We start from the raw sequence: 21037 nt of genomic DNA, 5'->3' as shown, positions 1-21037 counted from the left end.
GGTCATGATGGAGGGGTCAGCTACCTGGACTGGACAGACCACGGTCATGATGGAGGGGTCAGCTACCTGGACTGGACAGACCATGGTCATGTTGGAGGGGTCAGCTACCTGGATGGGACAGACCATGGTCATGTTGGAGGGGTCAGCTACCTGGATGGGACAGACCGTGGTCATGTTGGAGGGGTCAGCTACCTGGATGGGACAGACTGTGGTCATGTTGGAGGGGTCAGCTACCTGGACAGGACAGACCATGGTCATGTTGGAGGGGTCAGCTACCTGGACTGGACAGACCATGGTCATGATGGAGGGGTCAGCTACCTGGACTGGACAGACCATGGTCATGTTGGAGGGGTCAGCTACCTGGATGGGACAGACCGTGGTCATGTTGGAGGGGTCAGCTACCTGGATGGGACAGACTGTGGTCATGTTGGAGGGGTCAGCTACCTGGACAGGACAGACCATGGTCATGTTGGAGGGGTCAGCTACCTGGACTGGACAGACCATGGTCATGATGGAGGGGTCAGCTACCTGGACTGGACAGACCATGGTCATGATGGAGGGGTCAGCTACCTGGACTGGACAGACCATGGTCATGATGGAGGGGTCAGCTACCTGGATGGGACAGACTGTGGTCATGTTGGAGGGGTCAGCTACCTGGACTGGACAGACCATGGTCATGATGGAGGGGTCAGCTACCTGGACTGGACAGACCATGGTCATGATGGAGGGGTCAGCTACCTGGATGGGACAGACTGTGGTCATGTTGGAGGGGTCAGCTACCTGGACAGGACAGACCATGGTCATGTTGGAGGGGTCAGCTACCTGGACTGGACAGACCATGGTCATGATGGAGGGGTCAGTTACCTGGATGGGACAGGGTTCTTTCTCCTCTTCCTCTCCTCCCTCTCTCTCCTCCTCTGTCTCCTCTTCCTCCGCCTGCTGCTCCTCTCCCTGGGCCTCACGTCGGCAGCGGCTGCTGTTGTTGCTGGTTCTGGGTTTACTGGAGTTTCCGGACCAGGCTGCTGTGGCTGCCTCCACGAGAGCAACCCAATCCTGTTCGAGTTATACTGTTATTACAGTTAATATCAACAGTTAGAACTATACTCAGACTGTATAGTCAAACCGGTGCCTTTGGATGTGGTTGCATTGGCTGCATAAATGAGTCATGGAACATTTTTACAGTTTAGGCTAAGCTATGAGCTATACTGTCTGTATACAGCATATAAACTATACAGTGCTATCAGAAAGTATGCAACCTCCCTCAATTGTTCTGCATTTTGTGGTGCTGCAGTCTCAATTCAAATGGATTAAAGAATGGTCAATGAAACAGAGCAGGAGGGCAGCGTTGTTCTTGGAAGTTAAAAAGTAGCTGAAGGAAGGTGCTCTTTGGTATATGGGGAGAAGATCAGCAAAAAGTAGGCAGCCAAGGCACTCTTCCAAAGGTTAAAAAAGATTTAATTTAAAATGCTTAGTTCATAATAGAACAATACAAACTTGCCAACGTGTTTCAGCCCAACATGGGCCTTCGTCAGGGCAACAATGAGATGTGAAACCAGTCAAGACATTCATATAGAGAATAGAAAGGATGATAATCTGGAACATTCATATAGAGAATAGAAAGGATGATAATCTGGAACATTCATATAGAGAATAGAAAGGATGATAATCTGGAACAGGTGGTGAGGTGTGAAGGGAACAATTATCTGATGGACTTCACAGACATATACAGCACCACCATATACAGATCCAGCGGCTGAGAGCCAAGCTATGGCCTCTCCTGGTCTAAATGATTCAATTGACATGGTGTCTTTTCTATGATGTTTTTCTTTGATTCATGTATTGTATTGTATTGTTTGTGCCTTGGCTGCCTGCTTTTTTAGGATTAAAGGATGGGGTAATATAAGCACATGGGCAGTGTTTACCTTCTCTCTCCGTTTTCCTCACGGAGAGCTCCCATTTCCTCCTCTGGCAAAATGCTCTGTTGTGACACGTTTTACGTCACAACGAAACTGCGGAAGTTCTGCTCGAGACGCGGAATCGTCTCCAAGGGCGGCTGTTATTGTTTATTTTTTAAGTATGCGCACATCCATGGAGAATGGCATGGAGAGCCTTAACGAGCCTTAACTCATTGAGTGCCAATGACGACTATAGTCGTCAATTCAAATAGTAACGTAGAGTGCCAATGACGACTAAAGTCGTCAATTGCGTTTTTTGACGGTGGGACGTGGATCAAAGCCTGATGCATCTCCTGTAAAAATATGGGGGATGTTGAAGGTGTATAAAGTATTTTACGGACCCATCAGGTGGCGACAGCGCTCTCCAGATTAGAGAAAGGCAAGGAAAAACAGCAAAGAAGCTGTGATGAAAGAGAAACCTGAGCCCCTCTGTCTCTGCTGCATAGTTTCTCCACACGATTAGCCGCCAGAAAAGGAGACACCCGACACCGAAAAGCCAAACCATTCTCAGCAGTCCGGTTTGGCTTTTCGGTGTCGCGCTGGGAGCCGGCGCACAAAAACGGCGGAGCGCTCCGAAAATAGACGCTGGGTGCGTTAGTCTGTGTGTTAGTGTGGGGATGAGTTTCTCCAAGCTCTGGCATGCAGGCTGTGTGTTAGTGTGGGGGTGAGTTTCTCCCAGCTCCAGCATGCAAGCTGTGTGTTAGTGTGGGGATGAGTTTATCCCAGCTCCAGCAGGAAGAGATTCGTCGCCTGACGCAGGTAGCAGAGATTCGAGCAGAGCCACCAGAGACACTCCCACGGAGGAGGAGTTTGCAGTTGAGGGGGGTGGGGCACGCAGGGCACCACACAACTACACCACGTCACTACATCAGAAAATATTAGCTTCAGACTGAGTCAGTGATGTGCTTGAAATGCTTCATTTCACAAAAGGCTCATTATCTCAGCTTCTAGTTTGCAACGTCTGTTTTTGGTGAAATCAACCTATCTTCTCCGGCTGATAACTAAAGAACGGAAAATGATATCAATAAACTTTTTTTTGCTGATGATACAAGAGAGTCTCATCGTTCTTTTGCCGTGTTCGGTGTTTACATAGTAATATCACACAATATTCTGTGGGTCTTGAGTTATCACTGAAAACGCTCTGAAAGGGCTGGCACTGGGAGCATCCGTTTTCCAAAAGTGGCTGGCACTCAATGAGTTAATGACTTTCAGCTGGTGGGGGCGGAGTTTCTGCAGGCAGAGGAAGGGGGGATTTTTCTTCGTGAGGTAAACAGAGAGAGAAGGTAACCACTCCCATGTGCTTATTACCAAGATTATATATGATAAAAAGTGGGTTGATAATCTGTAAAGCCATCCTTTAGATTGGAATTTCATGTCATCGAACAAAACACAATAACCCATAATACAAAACTGGAAAAACCGCATCGCAGTTGTATGCCTCCGCCAACAAGAGAGCAGTCTACATCCATGTCTGTCCAGACTCATACAAGCACAAATACAGCCCACAGTGCAGTGGTGTGGCCATTCAGCCTTATGGCACTTTAGGCAATGTTTGGGAGTACCTCAACAACAGGGCTAATTGTTTTCAACATGGAAAATGGTCCTACCCCTACCCCCCACATCCCCCCAACCACTCCCCCTACCCACCCCTCGAACCCCAATGCTCTACGACCTTCCTATCCCTAGCTATGGCCCATTTCCACTAGACCTACCCCTCACCACGGTCCTTCCCACCACCCAGAGCCCCCTATCCACTCCCTCTACCCACCCCTCAATCCCTGAGTCTCTATGACCTTCCTACAATATCATCGAACTGCAGCGCCGGAGCGCCCATCGCCCCGCCCACTGTGTACGTTCTCAGATCCGGAAGTGTACACGTACAGACCGGAGTATGTTTCAAATCCGGCAGCCCCAAAATGAAGCAATCTCCTCATGTTATCTGAAGCCATCCTGGTCTTAATAAAACCCGTCTGGTCACAGTGAACCAGCTTAAGCATGTATGTTTCTAATCGGCGTGCAAGCACCTTAGCGTAGAGCTTCATGTCCGAATTTAATAGTGAAAGAGGCCTGTAGCTCACACACTCCATGGGGTCCTTGTTTTTTTTCAGCAGCAGCGAAATCAAGGCTACATTGACATCTCTAGCGAAGGAACCTTTCTCTATAGATAACAAAATCATTTCATGTAAGAGAGGGCCCAAAATGTCCTAAAAGACAAGGTAGCACTCGGGCGGTATCCCATCGTTACCAGGAGACTTGCCCTTCCGCATCTATTGCAGTGATGGGCTTATCTAGAGAGGCAGATTCATCCGCGTTAAGACTAGGTAGGAGTAGGTCGTTCAAAAATGAGTCACAAGCAGCTGTCATTAGCAATTTCGGAGCTATAAAGATCAGCATAAAATGATCGAAAAGTTGAATTGACTTGTAATGGTTCTGTGCAAATAAAAATATTGCTTTTACAGCAGCATTATCAGCAAATTGCTCATTAGATCTGACCCTCAAAGCCAAAAGATGGCTGGGTCTTGCGCTGTTAAAATAGTAGTTTTGTCAGACCCGATGAATAAGAAATTCTGAGCGCAATTTAAGTAAGGAGTTTATTTCTTTCTTCACTAAGTCGCGCTGTAATGCCGTGCTGTCGCTATGATTGAGTTGGAGTGAATTGTCCAAACGGGCGAATTCAGACTCCAATTGATGCAGTTTCTCTGTTCTGGCCTTATTCCGAGAGGAGCAAAACAAAATGGTGTTGGACCTTATGAAACCTTTGACAGCATTCCAAAGCACTCTCGGATCATCAACGGAACCCTGGTTTAAATTAATAAATTCTACTAGTTGAGGCTTAAACTGTGATATAAATGCATTACTGTGTAATAAGGTGCTATTGCTAGGTTCGGCTTTGAGAGATGTTGAGCAAACCACTGCTTTGTGGTCAGATGGTATAAAAGGCATGTGAGCCACATCAACTATTTCAGAAAAAAGATTTTGGGAGGCAAAAATAAGTGTCCTCCAGCCCCCTTCTACCCTGTCTTAGAGGCCCCTTCTCCAGGGAAGACCACCTGACCCACCTTCCATGAATCTGCCCAACTGCATACCCACTATTAGCAGCACCCCTCCCCAGGCTACACACAGACCCCCGCCCCGCCAGGACATTGTCCTCCAGGGACCTACGTTACCCACTGGCTGGACCTTGCTGGCCCAGTGGTCCACACTTTGCGGACTTAATTTGCTATCTAGCTATTAGGGATGGGCAACGAATTTCGAATTTTCATTTTTATTATCAAGATCGACTTTTATTATTGAAAGTCAAAAATATATATATTTTTAATTATTTATAGTTTTTTATTTTTACCCACGCCTGTCTCTTTAAGAATGACATGTAGTTTGTCCATGTGACGTTGCCGTAGGAGCTGCGCACCAGAGCTGCGCAGTGCCCACTGGAGCAGAATGGCTCTAGGCTCAGCTGATAGTAGTGCCGCACTCAGTAGCTCTAGAAACGCTAGAAATGTAGTAGGAATGGTCTTAAACTGTCTATATTACAGCAACACTCAGCCACAAGGAAAACGTTTCAAGGCTTGTTACTGCATGAAGAAAAGCTGATATTCTGTCTACTGTCCCCTGGGACATCTCAGCGCTACGCTAATGCTAACGTTGCTAACGGCTAATGTAGGTCTGGCTGCCTATTGACAATAAGAGTGCCAAAGTCACCCCCTTTCCCTGTCCATGGGATTTCTTCCACCATTAATTTTTCCATAGACCTTGCGTAAAATGCTTATAAAAATTGTTTTACTTGGTCAAACCAAGAGATTCAACTATACTTAGAATCAGGGGAGACCATGTAAAATTTGACTCTACATTTCGACGAAAAGTCGAAAAGTTGACTTTTGCCCAGCGAATTCCAACTAGTGTTTTTGCTAGAAATGCCCATCCCTACTAGCTATAGCTAACATCAGTGTTTGGCCACTGTGGTGCTCACCTGCATGCGTCGGTCTGTACGCGTACACTTTCGGTCTGTATGTGTACACTTCCGGGTCTGAGAACATACACGGTGAGCAGGGCGATGGGCACTCCAGCGCTGCAGTTAGATGTATCTCCCTTCCTATCCCTAGCTACGTCTCATTTTCCCTAGCCCCGAACTTGACCTTTGACCACCAGAATCTAATCAGTTCATCCTTGAGTCCAAGTGGAGGTTTGAGACAAATTTGAATAGATTCCGTCAAAGGTGTTCCTGAGATATTGCGTTAACGAGCTTGAAAATGGCGGTCGTGAGGTCACAGTGACCTTGAACTTTGACCGCCCAAATCTAATCAGTTCATTGTTGAGTCCAAGTGGAGGTTTGAGCGAAATTTGAAGAAATTCCGTGAAGACGTTCCTGAGGTATCGCATTCACGAGCATTGGATGGACGTACACCTGTACAGACGGACGTACGGACAACCAGAAACCATAATGCCTCCGGCCCGACTATCGCCGGCGGAGGTATAATTCATTGTATAAAGGTGTGGAAACTCTGTCATATTTGTGTAACAAACAAACTTTCCCCTGAATAACTTGCCATTCACATAGCCAATGCAACGTAATTTTTAGCTTGGTCTTATAGCAAAAAAGATCAAGAGATTAAACAAATAATAGATAAAACTCTGACCTGTCCTTTGGCATCCTCTGGCATTGACTTGATGTGGATCCTCTTTACACAGCGCACCACTCCATCATAGAACTGCACCCGATAAGTACCTGCATATACACACACACGCATGCACACGCGCGTACACAAAAACACACTTAGATTAGATAGGCCACGTTGGGGTCAGGAATGTAAAATCCACCACCAACATGTACACCAAAAATAAGTCAACATCAAGCAAGATGTCTATGGGACAGTTTGAATCCCAAGGAGAGCCAATTGACCCAGAGCGGGCTAGCCGTATGTCTGAGAGGTCAAATAATATCAGAAGTAATCAGTGAAATAAGTCCAGTTTGAACACAGTGCCAGCGGTGCGCATTTGGCCAGCTGAGCACCCAATTGGTTGTGAGGAGTGGAATAATTTAGCTAATATAGCGTTGTATAACTGAAGAGTGAAGCCCTTGGTATAATTTCAATTGAGACATTGACTTCCCTCTGAATCAAGTTTGTAGGTGCAACTTGCGTCCTGTGGTCACCAATAAGCACAGACACTATGTGACCTGCACCATCATTTTGAGTCACATTGACCCCGAAAACCCATTTTGAGTATAATACACTTTTGGAAAGAGGAGAATGTAAGCTTTCTGGGGATATACAAATGATTTTTGTACTCCAAAGATTGAGTGAGATACACCGGGTTATGTCTTGACTGTTTCCAAACTATGTTTTTGAGAAAAACTGCTTCAAAGTTTGACATCAATTCTGAAACATTTAGAGAAATCATTCAAACATAAAAAAAATTCTGAGTTGTCACTACCACCACTACTACTCCTACTATACTATTATTATAGGGATGTGAAAAGTATATACTGCGTTAAATAGACGCATCTTTGTGAAAGTAAATGTGCCAGAACTCTGGCAGTATACAGCTTCAATGTCAAAGAAATAAATAAAATTAAGGTAGTAAATCCTTACACATGTCAAAAGATTGAGCGTCTATAATACAACAATGGGAATGAAATAGTAATGAGGAAAAATACATATATATATCTATATATATGCATATACAGACACATACACACACATAGAAATGTACATACATACACAAATACACTCATACCTAAATACACATAAACATTCGGGCATCCATACAGACATACACACAATTAGATGGCCTACATATACATACATACGTACGTACATGCCAAAAAGCCATTATGCAAGTAGAGCAGATATGGAATACCTTAAAGAGATATGCAATCCCGAAGGCATTTGACAGAGTTGAATGGGGGTATTTATTCACAAAATTACAAAAGTTTGGTTTTGGTGATGGGTTCTGCAAATGGATACGTCTTTTGTACTCTTCCCCTGAAGCATATATTAGCACTAATAACAATTGGTCTACATACTTCCCGCTGTCACGTGGAACACGCGAGGGTTGTCCTTTGTGTCCCCTTCTTTTTGCCCTAGCTATCGAACCTCTGTCTATTGCACTTAAGGCTTCCCCTGCTTTTTGCGGTATTAAGCGTGAGGGTACAGAATATAGAGTGTCCCTATATGCGGACGATCTTTTAATGTATGTGACTGACCCTGTGGTAAGCATCCCAGGGATCCTGTTCATTTTGGAAAGCTTTGGCTCTATTTCGGGCTACAAGCTTAACATCCAAAAGAGCGTATGTTTTCCCGTCAACACCCCAGCCCTACGGATCCAGTCAGCTAGTATACCCTTTAATCTAACTAAACCCGGCTTCAAATATATTGGTGTTAATATAACCCGCTGTTTGGACTTACTTCTTAAAGCCAATTTGACCCCTCTATTGTCCCAGACGAAGCTTGACTTCCAAAGATGGAATAACCTGCCTCTATCATTGGTCGGTAAAATACAATGTGTGAAAATGAATACCTTGCCTAAATTCCTCTATTTCTTTCAATGTCTTCCCATTTTCATTCCCAAATCATTTTTTCATTCTATAAATCAAGCCATTACATCATTTATCTGGGGCAGCAGGGTCCCTAGGATCAGCAGAACAGTGGTTCAGGGGAACCGGCACCTAGGCGGGCTCAGTCTTCCTAATTTCCTGTACAACTACTGGGCAGCTAATATACATAAACTGACATTTTGGATGCATGCACCCCAGACTAACTGGTGTCTGTTAGAAGCCAAATCTTGCCGGTCGACATCACTTCCAGCTTTATTATGCTCATCTTTACCTCTGTCCCCGTCTCGACATACGTCCAACCCAATTGTACTTTCCACCCTAAAAATTTGGTTTCAGTTTCGGCGACACTTTAAATTTAAATCTCCATCCGCTCTGACCCCACTATCAAACAATCATATGTTTCCTCCCTCTATGATTGATAATGCTTTTCTCGTGTGGGACAGAAAGGGGATTGGGTCTGTCAAAGATCTGTATCAATCTGATGTTTTCTCTAGCTTTCAGAACTTGAAGGATAAATATGCTTTATCTGGAATTGACCAGTTTCGGTACTTTCAGGTGAGACATTTTGTTCAGGCCCGGTTCCCATCTTTTCCACATGTACCTCCCAGACTACCTTGGGACAGATGTCTGGAAATCCTGCCCAATCAAAGGCGTATCATTTCACAAATGTACGATCACCTCATGTCATTTGACACTCATACTCTTTGGAAAAATAAATTAGCCTGGGAAGCCGAGTTGGGGTCAGAACTTACAGATGAGTTTTGGGATACAGCTGTTGATAGGATACATTCATCAACATCATGTGCACGCCTCGGGCTTATACAGTTTAAGGTCCTGCATCGTACCCACTTTAGCAAGGCCAGGCTGGCCGAGATATACCCGAATGTTGACAACAGATGTGACCGCTGCAACAACACTCCTGCAGACTTGTCTCATATGTTTTATTTCTGTCCCAAACTAAGTAATTTTTGGACCTCTGTTTTTAGAACCATGTCAGACATTTTAGGAAAGGATTTACAGCCCTGTACCTTCATCTCACTATTTGGGGCTCCAGAAGACCACACTACTCTAACCATTAAACAAGCTGATATTGTGGCCTATGCATCACTATTGGCTCGTCGCAAGATATACTGTTAGATTGGAAGTCCCCTAAGCCTCCATCATCCACCATTTGGCTTAGAGACCTTGTCTTTTTTCTTAAGCTTGAAAAAATGTAATTCACTCTCAGGGGCTCCGTAGGCCGTTTCTATAAGAAATGTCAATGCCTGATAGACTACTTTATTGGCCTTCAAACACTCCCCCCGGAATGAGAAAATAACTTAGTGCTAGGATTTTCTTAGTATTATTATGGCTAGGTCTTTTCCCCCTTGTCGACGCACGCTACGTGCGTCGACACGTCACAAAACAAAAAAGATGGCAGCGATGGCCGGAAAAAGTAGTCATTTCTGCACCGCAGCGAACATAACATTACACCATTTAACGGTGTTATTCGGCCGTTTAACGTTAACGTACATATTTCCGTTTGCTTTCACGGCTAACATGTAGAAAATTGATTAAACTAACGTTACAGACCATTGTTAGTCTGTTGCTGCTCACGTTAATTTACTGCGTGCATCATTTAACAGTGCTATTCGGCTTTTTACATTCTTCTGTTTGGGTTCACGGCCATGTAAGATGAGATCAAAACTAACGTTACAGACCATTGTTACAGTCTGTGACTGTTAGTCTGTAAATCGTTTGTATTATTTATTTCCTTACCCCCACACTGATGCAAACATACATTTGGCTGAGTTAGCTGCACAATGCACATTACTCGAGTGATTAAATAAATCCATGTCCTGTAAAAATACTGATCCTCCTCAGTTTAGGGAAAGGGTTCATACATACAGTGATGAATCATGATGATGATCAATTTAATCTATGTGTCAGGTGGTCCAGTATTTTCGTGATGAGAGCAGGCAACTGACAAATAGGCAGGCACTATCTATTATATAATAATAAGATTCATATTAATAATAATAATAATTCATATGATCATATCATAATAACAGACATGGAAATTAGACTTAGACTAATTTTAAATATGTCCCTCCCTACAGTATTATATTATTATTTATCTCTCTCTCTTTTCAGGAAGCAAAGCAGTGTGGAAGAGTTTTTCCCCAAACGAGAATGAGATGGTTAAATGAAATACTGAAATTGAGAAGTTTTTGTTTATTTATTTGTTTTGGGTAAATTTATTGTTATATAATAAAAAATTTTAATAGAAAATAATCGCTAGATTAATCGACTAATCGAAAAAATAATCGTTAGTCGAATCGATAAGAAAATAATCGTTTGGGACAGCCCTACTGGGCACCACCGTCCTCTTTCCCTGACCTCTAGCCCCTGCACTTGAGCTGATCTAATTCCTTCTCTGGAAGCCGCGTTTCACCCCACCCACCTCCCCAGTCCACCACCAATGTATTGACTCCTGAAGAATCCCCTACGGGGGGGGGGGTTCTCTATTCTAGCCCGAGCAGATGCCCTCCCGCCTCAAGAAGAGAGGCATCTTGCCACGGAGTCACTACGCCAAAGAATCAGTTGCCATGCTGCCACGCCATCAGAATTAATGCCATACCGCTTCAGGCCATGAATCTTATCGCCATGCCATACTTTAATAAAGCTTGCTGATTAACCTTACCCTCTGGTCTCTCATGATTGAAACTACTAAATACTACAACTTACACTATGCAGTCTAATCAAAACGCTCCACAAATCTCTCTTTCTCTCTCTATTCAACAATTCTCCACACTCCATAGTCCCAGCATGGTGTGCAGCCACTTTTATAAACTTTGGCTGGGAGGGGCCTAGGCACGAGAGATGGGCGAGCTGGGTTTGGTGACATCACTGATCGAGCTACGTCACAGATCAAGAGCTCAGCCAATAGAAAGGGAGGAAAATTGGAGTCTACAGCTGGCCTTTTTGCCTTGTATGGAACTGCATGGGTATGTGAGAAGATATGAGGAATTACTCAGATTTACAGTAAATGTCAGGACTTTGACGTGGATTCCTCAAGAACACAGCTAATTTCCAATATTTTGGATTCACGAACTGCAAACAGAACACCCTAAAGGCCTCAATGAGGAGCTACTTCTTAGCTGTTTTCTTTAAAACCTTTTTAAAATTATATTTTCTATTTTCTATTCTTGATATATTCCTAATGTATTTATGATCCTATCAGTTGTACTGAGAACAATAGGACCTTTTTATTTGTTTACTACAAGTAAGGTTAACCAACCTCCTCTTACAGTAAATGGGGCTTCCAGCCCTGGTTCGCACTTGAGCCCATTCTACGTTGTGGTATTGTGAGGTTCTTTATACAGAGCCTTATTGTGAAGTACTTCCGCTTTGATTGTATAATTGTTTATACAACACTTGTACTTGTGATTATTGTAAAGTTATTATTCTAAATGTTTTTCTAATTCTTGATTATCAGATCCTTGCTTCTACTGGTAAGGCTTATTGTGTTGTAAAATGTTTTATTTTCGAATTGATTGTACTTCCGGCTTGATTGTATTTAGCCGTCTTTTTTTGCCTGACACAGCACAACGCTGAGGAAGGTCTTTGACTGAAACGTTCGTTGTCTGTTGCCCAGGTTTGAGGATAATTAAATCATATGAAAAGACATTTGAAGTGCTGGCTTCTCCCTTCTCGAAACCAAACACAAAACAAGGAGCAGATAGAAATATTTTTAAAAGCAGAAATATATTTAAGAATTAAGAAATATTCTTGAAAGCAGATAGAAATATTTTTGGGCATATGATCATTGCTTCGCAAAGTAAAGATCTGCACATTGAAGATGTCCTGGCTCATGGTCCACTGCCTTGGTCACTTTCAATCCAGATGTCTCATTGCGGAAAACCAACAAAGCCGCTGCACTCGCTAGTGAGTTAGAGAAATCAACATTAGCAGTTGAAGATATTGGAGACCACTCATGCTGAAAGATGATGGCAAGACTTTTGGAGAGATTGCTGGTTGCTGGTGTTGAACCTAGCATTGCATGAAGGAGAAAGAGTAACAGTTACTCTTTCTCTCTCTTTCAGTTACTCAGTAACTGAATTAGGGATGCAGCGGTTTCCGGTTTGAAGGTATACCTCGGTTTCAAAAAGTCACGGTATCAAAACCACTAAGTTTTGCCGTCATACCTTCCCCACGGTATCACCTGTTTCCCCCTGAGAGAGAAAGTGCCCAGACAGAGTGCAGTAAGGTGGCCCCTCCCCCCAGCTGCCCAGTCTCAGCAATCAGTGTAGCTGTGATCGTCAAGAAGTCATCAAGTCAATCGTTTACTCCCGTGCGTAGGCTATTGTAATTCAACGTGATAATGGCTGCTGAAGGAGAATCCCCAGAACGTTCCCCCGGGCGGTGGGCCGCGGCCCCGTCGAAAAAGACAAACTCTGCGGTGTGTGGGAATATTTTTGGTAAAAGCAGGGATGGCCAGTGATAGAGGGGGAAATACCTCAAACATGAATCAGCACATCTGCAGGAACAACACCCGTCCTTCCTTATTTGCCAAATTCAAGGTACGTTAAACGTCTTGCGTCATCATACATCGTGTCGGACATAAACCATTTCCACCGGCAGGAGGATGAACGTAAAATAAACACTGTCATAGGCTAACGTTATCGATAACATAACATGGCTAATTAGCACTCAACTGTCTTTGCTCTAACTAACGATAACGTTACTTGACTGAGCGAACGTCTTATGCCGGCGTATTGCACTGAAGAGAAGTAACAACAGTCATTAAATAAGAGGCAGAGGTGTGTGTGTGTGTGTGTGTGTGTGTGTGTGTGTGTGTGTGTGTGTGTGTGTGTGTGTGTGTGTGTGTGTGTGTGTGTGTGTGTGTGTGTGTGACGCACAGAGAGGCAGAAGTGTGTGTGTGTGTTTACATTATGTCTGCTTGGATTCATTATAAGCTAGCAATGCGCTACACTATCCTGTGCTTACAGCACATGCATCCAGTGTCTGCACTGCTACTTTCTTCCAAAATATCTGGATCTCTAATATTTGCCCTACAGTACTTTTGGATACAAATAAAAGTGTGTGTGTGTGTGTGTGTGTGTGTGTGTGTGTGTGTGTGTGTGTGTGTGTGTGTGTGTGTGTGTGTGTGTGTGTGTGTGTGTGTGTGTGTGTGTGTGTGTGCACATTAACATTGAAACATTTATGTCCAGTGTCCAATCCGATTTGACAAAAGATAAGCATGTGTGTTTTAGTTAGTAAGTAATCCAGACAGCAAAACTGCCTTGATAACATTCATCGTGGACCAGTGAAAGCTGCCACAGAACTGGGCAAAGCTTCAGGACAAGCAGCTATTTGCAACCTGTGGAGAGACATGCTATTGTCTCAACAAAAAAGATTGTAATGTTGTTGAAGAGCTAAAGTCTTCCCATGAGGAGGCGGATACCCGTATGATCCCCCTGGATGTAGAAGTTGCCGTGACCCTGGATGACTATGATGATAATGATGATGATGAATAAAACAGAATATGAATATTGTTTAATATTATATTTGTGATAGTGGTGATGATAAAGATCATTGGTTAAATAAATGATTGAAAGTTAGAATTCTTGATTCTTTTTTTATCACATGTTCTGTTCAAATAAAGTGACACGATTGTCTCTTTCTTTGGATCAACGTTTGGTGTCATTGAGAGTTAACTGTGACTAATATACCACTTGGGAAGGTTTATCAAGTTGAAATATCATCTAAAGGTACAGACCTTTTCAAAATACAAAACTAGAATTTGCCAACTTGGGTGGTACCAATTACCGTAGTGAAAATTCTGGCCCGGGCCCATCTTCAACTTTAAGGCCCACAATCAGCCTTCATGGTGGGATAATATGGGAAGATTATACATTTCCTGAATTGTTACAGTCCTGTGAGTATTTCAGGTTTTGTTATTTGTGTCAGCGATGTTCCTACATGTCACAATGCTCAAATAAAGACTATAGTTTAGGCGGGAATGGTGGAAAAACTAATGTTGTTGACACTTTGAAGAGCCCATGTGACCTCTATGTTTATTAGACAAACTCACAACTGTGCTTAAATGAACCTATGAGTCTACCCTTTAAAATTAGACCAAACATGCCTTCATAAAACATGAGTAAAGGTCCTGAAAATGAGCCTAAAGTAGGATATGCACCAGCGTCTAGATACCAATTTATTGTAGGGGGTGGTTAACTTCATGTGCTGATAACTGTGACAAAGCTACCACTTAGCAAAGGTTATCATACCGAAATATCATCTATGGACATGTACACATGTAAAAATGTGACTAGATTTTGCCACTTTGAGTGATACCAATAAGTGAAATTTTGGGCTTTGGCCCATGGACTAATACTGATGCTAAGTTTGGGATATAATTAGACCGTCCAATCATAAAAATACAAGCTATAGTGAAAAAATGCAAAGAAAAAAAATCTGACTATGAAACCACAGGACCGGGAGAGAGTGACGTGGTGAAGTAGAGCAGCGGCAGCCAATCGAATACTCAAATATTTGACGTCACTTATCAGTCCCAGTGTGAGCAGGTTAAATAGTCATGGGTTCATAGAGAAGTATTTAAAAAAATATTGAGTAAATAATAAAAACAGAAGGTAATAGACCATTACAGATGTCAGTTTTGGAGCATATATAGCCTATGGAACCCATGGAGAACCAGGTGAATGGGGGGGGTGTCAATGGAAAGGGAAAACAAATTATGGTCTCGCTAGAGTAGCTGTCATCTCACGAATACAGACACACACACACGTACACACACACACACACACACACACACGCACACGCACACACACACACACGCACACACACACACACACACACACACACACACACACACACACACGCACACACACACACAGGTTGGCATGACATATCAAGTAGCTAATCGTGGTCTGTAAATATGCATGTTGTAGGGAAATACAGAACAACAAACAAACAAACAAACAAACAGTAGTAGTGATAGCAAACAGTGAATATCAACTACTAGACCTAGAGATAAGGGTAGAGTGATAGAGTGAGGTAGTCCTTATAGTGATAAAAAAAAAAAATCAAATAATAAATGACCTCCTCTCGGGGCCGGTGTAGACGTTTGGATAGTCTTAGTAAGTTTGTAGTGAGATGTAGACGTTTAGGTAGTCGTAGTGAGTTTGTAATGACATTGCTGGGCTTTTATTTCCTTGAATTTCCCTCGTCGTTGGGCAAGCTCAGCAGAGAGGTCGGGGAAAATCCGGATAATGAAGCCGCTGAATGAAGGCTTGTCATGTTGGTTGGTTGCGGGCGAGACGGAGGACCTCTTCCTTCACTTGGCAGTGATGAAACCGGACAATCATGGGTCGCGGGGGTTGGTCGGGCGGTGGCGCACGGTCAATGACCGGAGGTCGGGATAGCTTTCCTTTGCCAAACAGTGTGGTGAAGAAAGATGAGATAAAGTATGTAGGTTGGCCTTGTTCCGATCCCTCGGGTATGCCAACCACCCTCAGATTCACCCTGTAGGAACGGTTTTCCAGGTCGTCCGTTTTCTGCTGTAAACGCTGATTTTTCTCAGAAAGCGCAGTTTCCATTGTTGAAATCCTGGTCTCATGGTCGTCTAAGGTCTTATTGACTGCAGCTTGAGACTTATGAAGTTCGGAGAGTATTTCAGACCTTAACTCTGAAATCTCTTTTCGGATGGTCGTAGTCAGCAACTTTTCCAATAGAGCAGGAGTGAGTTCAGTGCTAATGCTGCTAGCATTAGCTGTAGCAACATTCGCGCTGCCATCAGCCGCAGGTGCTTCAATGTCTTTCAGAGTGTCTCCTGCCCTGGTTTTAGGTTTAGGCGGCATTTTTATGAAGTTATGTGGCTGAAAGTAACTTTAGGATAAACTGATTAATTTGCAACGTTTGGAAGCATGTTCACAGCGAGGCTCCCGAACGTGTCCTACCTCCACCTGCGCATACCGGAAGAGTGAGGTCGCCTGGTCCATCACTTTTCAACTGTACCGTCTACAATCAAAATTATTTCGCCCCTGGATTCCTTGGCTCCTCCCGTTTCTACTCACATAGGCCCGGCCATAATTACTTAGTCCAGCCTAGCAACCATCTACAAATGCCCTAGTGACCAGCCGGAAACACCCTAGCAACCAGTTACTACACCTACACCGCCTAGAGACGTCCTAGCTATACACATTGCTGACTGGGGCTGCATGGGCAGGGGCATTGCAAGGGGGCGGTGCGTCGCGAGGTCAGCAAGCACAATACAATTTTCGTTGGGAAATTTAGCATGTTCTAGTTCTAATATAATATCCTCTGGTGAAAAGTGTTTGCTAACTGCTACACACCTGGACTGCACAGTGGGATTCAACGGAGGAGTTGAGATCCAGACGAAGAGCGGATGCCGCTTTTTGAAATGCTATTTGATAGGACTATGTACTGTATGTATAACTGTACTCACCCTCTTTGTTAACAGCTTCAATTTTAGCAGGGTAGTAGCGACAGTCTGTCCAGCGAGCTAGAACCTCTTCACCATCCTGCAACTCCTACACACACACAAACACACACACACACACACACACACACACACACACACACAACAAAGACACACGATCACTTACATACTGCAAATGGTACTCATCCAAATGTAAGGTTTTTCGTCCTGCATGGAATGATGATGAGCCTAATGAATTACAAATATACAATGATGATGAGCCTAATGAATTACAAACATACACACTTGGTTACCGACTTCTCTGAGGTAATCAATGGCAATGAAAACAACCCTAAGTTCCTATTTGACACAGGAAGACAAAATGACAAATTGGGCCAAATCGAGACAAAATGATTAGTTTACTACTTTGTGAGAGTATTGATCCCTCATTGGAATGCGTACCCGCTGCTTTGGAGACCACCTGCATACTCTTGCATTCTGAAAGTAGAGCTGCAATGATTAATCGATTAGTCGATCGACAGAAAATTAATCGACAACTATTTTGATAATTGATTAATCGTTATGAGTAAAATTTTAAGAGAAAAGGTGAGTTGTGGACAAAACAAGACATTTGAGGGCGTCATCTTGGGCTTTGGGAAACACTGATCGTCATTTGCTACCATTTTCTGACATTTTATAGACCAAACAACTAATCGATTAATCGAGAAAATAATCGACAGATTAATAGATTATGAAAATAATCGTTAGTTGCATCTGAAAGTGTCTCCTCCAAAATAAGTACATAACTCTAAACATATGACGTGCCTACACTACCCTCTCCCTGGGAAATGTAGTTGTCCAAGTAAAAAATCTTGGCGTTACATTTAGTCCAACTCTCTTCTTTGACTCAAATCAAGGGTGTCACAAGATAGCATTTTTCCACAAAATGTCAAAATGCATCGTTTTAAGCATGGCTGATGCTGAAACCCTTGTACATGCATTTGTTTAATCAAGACTCAATTATTGTAATGTCCTGTTTTCCAGGCTACCAAACTCTAGAACCTTCAAGTCATACAAAATGCTGCTAGAATATTAACAACAAGTGTAGTCATAGACTGAATTTCAATCATGGAAGACCAAATAAGGCATTACTAGAGCACCCCATGCCGTCATAACCCTCAGCCCAAATGACGTCACTAAATGACGTCTCCATCTCCGACGTCACCGTCTCCATGACGTCCCAAATGACATCAGTTATGACATCATAAATGACATCATAAATGACATCAGTTATGACATCATAAATGCCCTTCTCCCAAATGACATCAGTTATGACATCATAAATGACATCAGTTATGACATCATAAATGCCCTTCTCCTGGTACTATATAAAGCCCCCATCACCACAGCTTAAATCACACTTGTGCAGTCATCACTCACCTTGTGTCAGCATCACGCATTCATCCAGCATCTCCAGAGCAAAAAGCTTCATTCAGTCCAGCACCATGTCCGAGTCCGAAAACGAGCAGCAAAGTTTCAGCTTCACCGTGGACGCTTTCCTCCAGAGCACATTCAACGCCCCGGCCAGCCTCGGGCAAATCCCCAATCCCCAGGCTCCATCTCCGGGCGTCACAGGCGTCTCATGGGACGCTCCCCTCACCAGGGGCCGCGGCCGCAAAAGAAAGATCCAACGTCAAGGAGGTCCTCGTCTCGCCTGGATCTCAGTCCGCACAGCACTCCGGAGGCCGCGGCCGCGGCAAAAGAGCCCAGAAGTCCACCTCCCCCGGATCTCAGTCCGCACAGCACTCCGGAGGCCGTGGCCGCAGCAAAAGAGCCCAGAAGTCCACCTCCAAGAAAGGCCCAGCGAAGCGCACCACGACCGCCGGCTCCTCGGCGGACGCGCCAAGGCTCCAGCCCCTCCAGGCCTCCAAGATCCCCTGATCGCAACGATGTCTTCACTGGTCGGGTCCCTCATCGACATCGATGCCCGGCTGAGGACGCTCGCGAGCCCCACGCTCCCCACGGCAGCAGCCCAAACAGCCCTGCCCCAGGTTTCAGGTCGTATCCCCCCTTTTCAGCCGGCATCTCTTCCGGCGGCCGCACTCATTGCAGGCCGGGTGCTAATCCCCGAGCAACTCTGCCCTGTTGCATACGGCCGCTTCCCTCTCCCGTGTCCGGTCGGGTATTATCAAACATGCATTTAGTCCCTGGTTTCAGTCAACGTTGCGGCATTGCTGCTGCACTCATTTCAGGCCGGGTGCCAATCCCTTAGCATACGGCATACGGCCGCTTCCCTCTCCCGTGTCCATTCGGGTTTTTAACAACATGCCTCTAGTCCCAGTTTCCAGTCAACCTTTTCTTTTTCATAGCATGTTTCCTCTCTTACGCATCCAATCCATCGATCCAATCCCAGTCATTTAGATAAAGTATAACCCTTGTAAACTTTTCCGGCCATGCTGAGTAGCGCGCTAGCTACCTGGCTAGCCACCGGCCTTCCATGCTATACTGCGCATGCGCGTGGCTGGTCTAGCGTTGCCAAAGATGCGCATTGCAAACGCAAGATGCGACACTATCGTCTCCCGTCGCATGCTTCAGGCAAAATGGCGATAATCATCAGTCCTGCTGTTGCCTGTCCTTCAAAATATAAGAAAATGTATAGCTCAGCGCTAGAGCGGACTGGCTTGAATGTGGGAAAGCGGGGTTCGAATCCCGTGTGCGCGCTGATATTTTAATTTAAGATCCTGGTGAAATATGGTCTAAATCTGAACGTTCAATAAACGTCTGCAAATAGTGGGTGAAAAAACTTTCACTTTCAAACCTTCCTTGCACGTTTTTTTTTTTTTCTCCAACGTTGACCCTAAACGTTTTTTTTTTAAACATCTTTTCAACCGAAAAATGCTCGCGGGTGGTTCTGGCTTCAGCATATGCTTGAATTAATTTTTTTGGGGGGTATTCTAGAGGTGAATGGTTGCAGAAAAGAGGCACCATGAGTTCCCTACTTTCTCCCAGTAGGGAATCGATCTTCCTCTACGAGATTTACTCTGGTATTGCAAATGCATACGAAGCTTCAGTCTCGATCATAAACAAAAGGTGCTCCTCCCAGTCCACCATGGCTTTAATGTGCAGTGCAGCATCACCCGGCTTTCCGTTATGCATAACTCGTCAGGTCAGCAGAGCTCATTCCCCGGTCACGGCGCAGTAGATTCAGCAGAGCACATCCCTGGTCACAGCACAGTGGCTACAGCAGAGCATATCCCGGCAGCGGTGCCAGACGTATGATAATTATCGTACCTGTACGATAATTTTGACCTCTGTACGATGTACGATCAATAATCCCCAAATCCCCCAAATGTACGAGAATCTCATCATTTCGTGACACTTAGACGAATCCTACGTCTATCACTCTATCTGTTTATACAATCATCTCTTCAAACAAACATATTTGCAGCTAATACGTGCAGGGTGTTTTATTGTTGTTGCAACGCAGGCTGAGACCACAGTGTTGAAAAATCATGCCAAGTCCAAAAAGTAGCCTGTGATCAGCCGCAGCCCCCCGACATAGGCGCGCCGAAGGCACGCCGCGCTGGGGAGGGGGCGTACGATAATTTCACTCCAAAAACGATAATTTTGACCCTCTGGTACGATAATTCAACATTTGCCATCTGGCAACACTGTATCCCGGTCACAGCAGTGGCTCAGCAGAGCATATCCCTGGTCACAGCTCAGTGGCTTCAGCAGAGCTCCTCCCCGGTCACAGCACAGTGGCTTCAGCAAAGCATATCCCTGGTCACAGCACAGTGGTTTCAGCAGAGCTCCTCCCTGGTCACAGCACAGTGGCTTCAGCAAAGCATAACCCCGGTCACAGCACAGTGGCTTCAGCAGAGCTCCTCCCTGGTCACAGCACAGTGGCTTCAGCAAAGCATATAGCCGGGCACAGCACAGCTCCATGATGTGACGCTCCTCTTGCTTATGAGAGAGGGGCGTCAGTGCTGTATGAGATAGGACATCCCCCCTAAGGGGATTTGTTTCCAACAGGAGTCATGACATTGGTGGTGATCTGGGGAGGTGGTGGGCTGAAGCTTT

The 21037-nt window shown here is 44.5% G+C and overlaps 1 protein-coding gene across 2 annotated transcripts in view; it reads right to left on the bottom strand.

Moving 5' to 3' along the window:
- phf20l1 (PHD finger protein 20 like 1) overlaps positions 1 to 21037 on the bottom strand; it is a 132528-nt gene that overhangs the window by 94170 nt on the left and 17321 nt on the right. For both annotated transcript variants that reach the window (XM_083642906.1, XM_083642907.1), the window contains exons 4-6: positions 16982 to 17066; positions 6590 to 6678; positions 865 to 1053 (exon numbers count right to left, since the gene is read on the bottom strand). In XM_083642906.1, coding sequence (XP_083499032.1) covers positions 865 to 1053; positions 6590 to 6678; positions 16982 to 17066 — 363 coding nt within the window. The remainder of the gene's footprint in view (positions 1 to 864; positions 1054 to 6589; positions 6679 to 16981; positions 17067 to 21037) is intronic.

Source organism: Poromitra crassiceps, assembly GCF_964638095.1.
Source record: "Poromitra crassiceps genome assembly, chromosome: 1".
Classification (NCBI taxonomy): domain Eukaryota; kingdom Metazoa; phylum Chordata; class Actinopteri; order Beryciformes; family Melamphaidae; genus Poromitra; species Poromitra crassiceps.
Note: the sequence above shows the minus strand (reverse complement) of the source record. Positions and strands in the feature narration are given on the sequence as shown.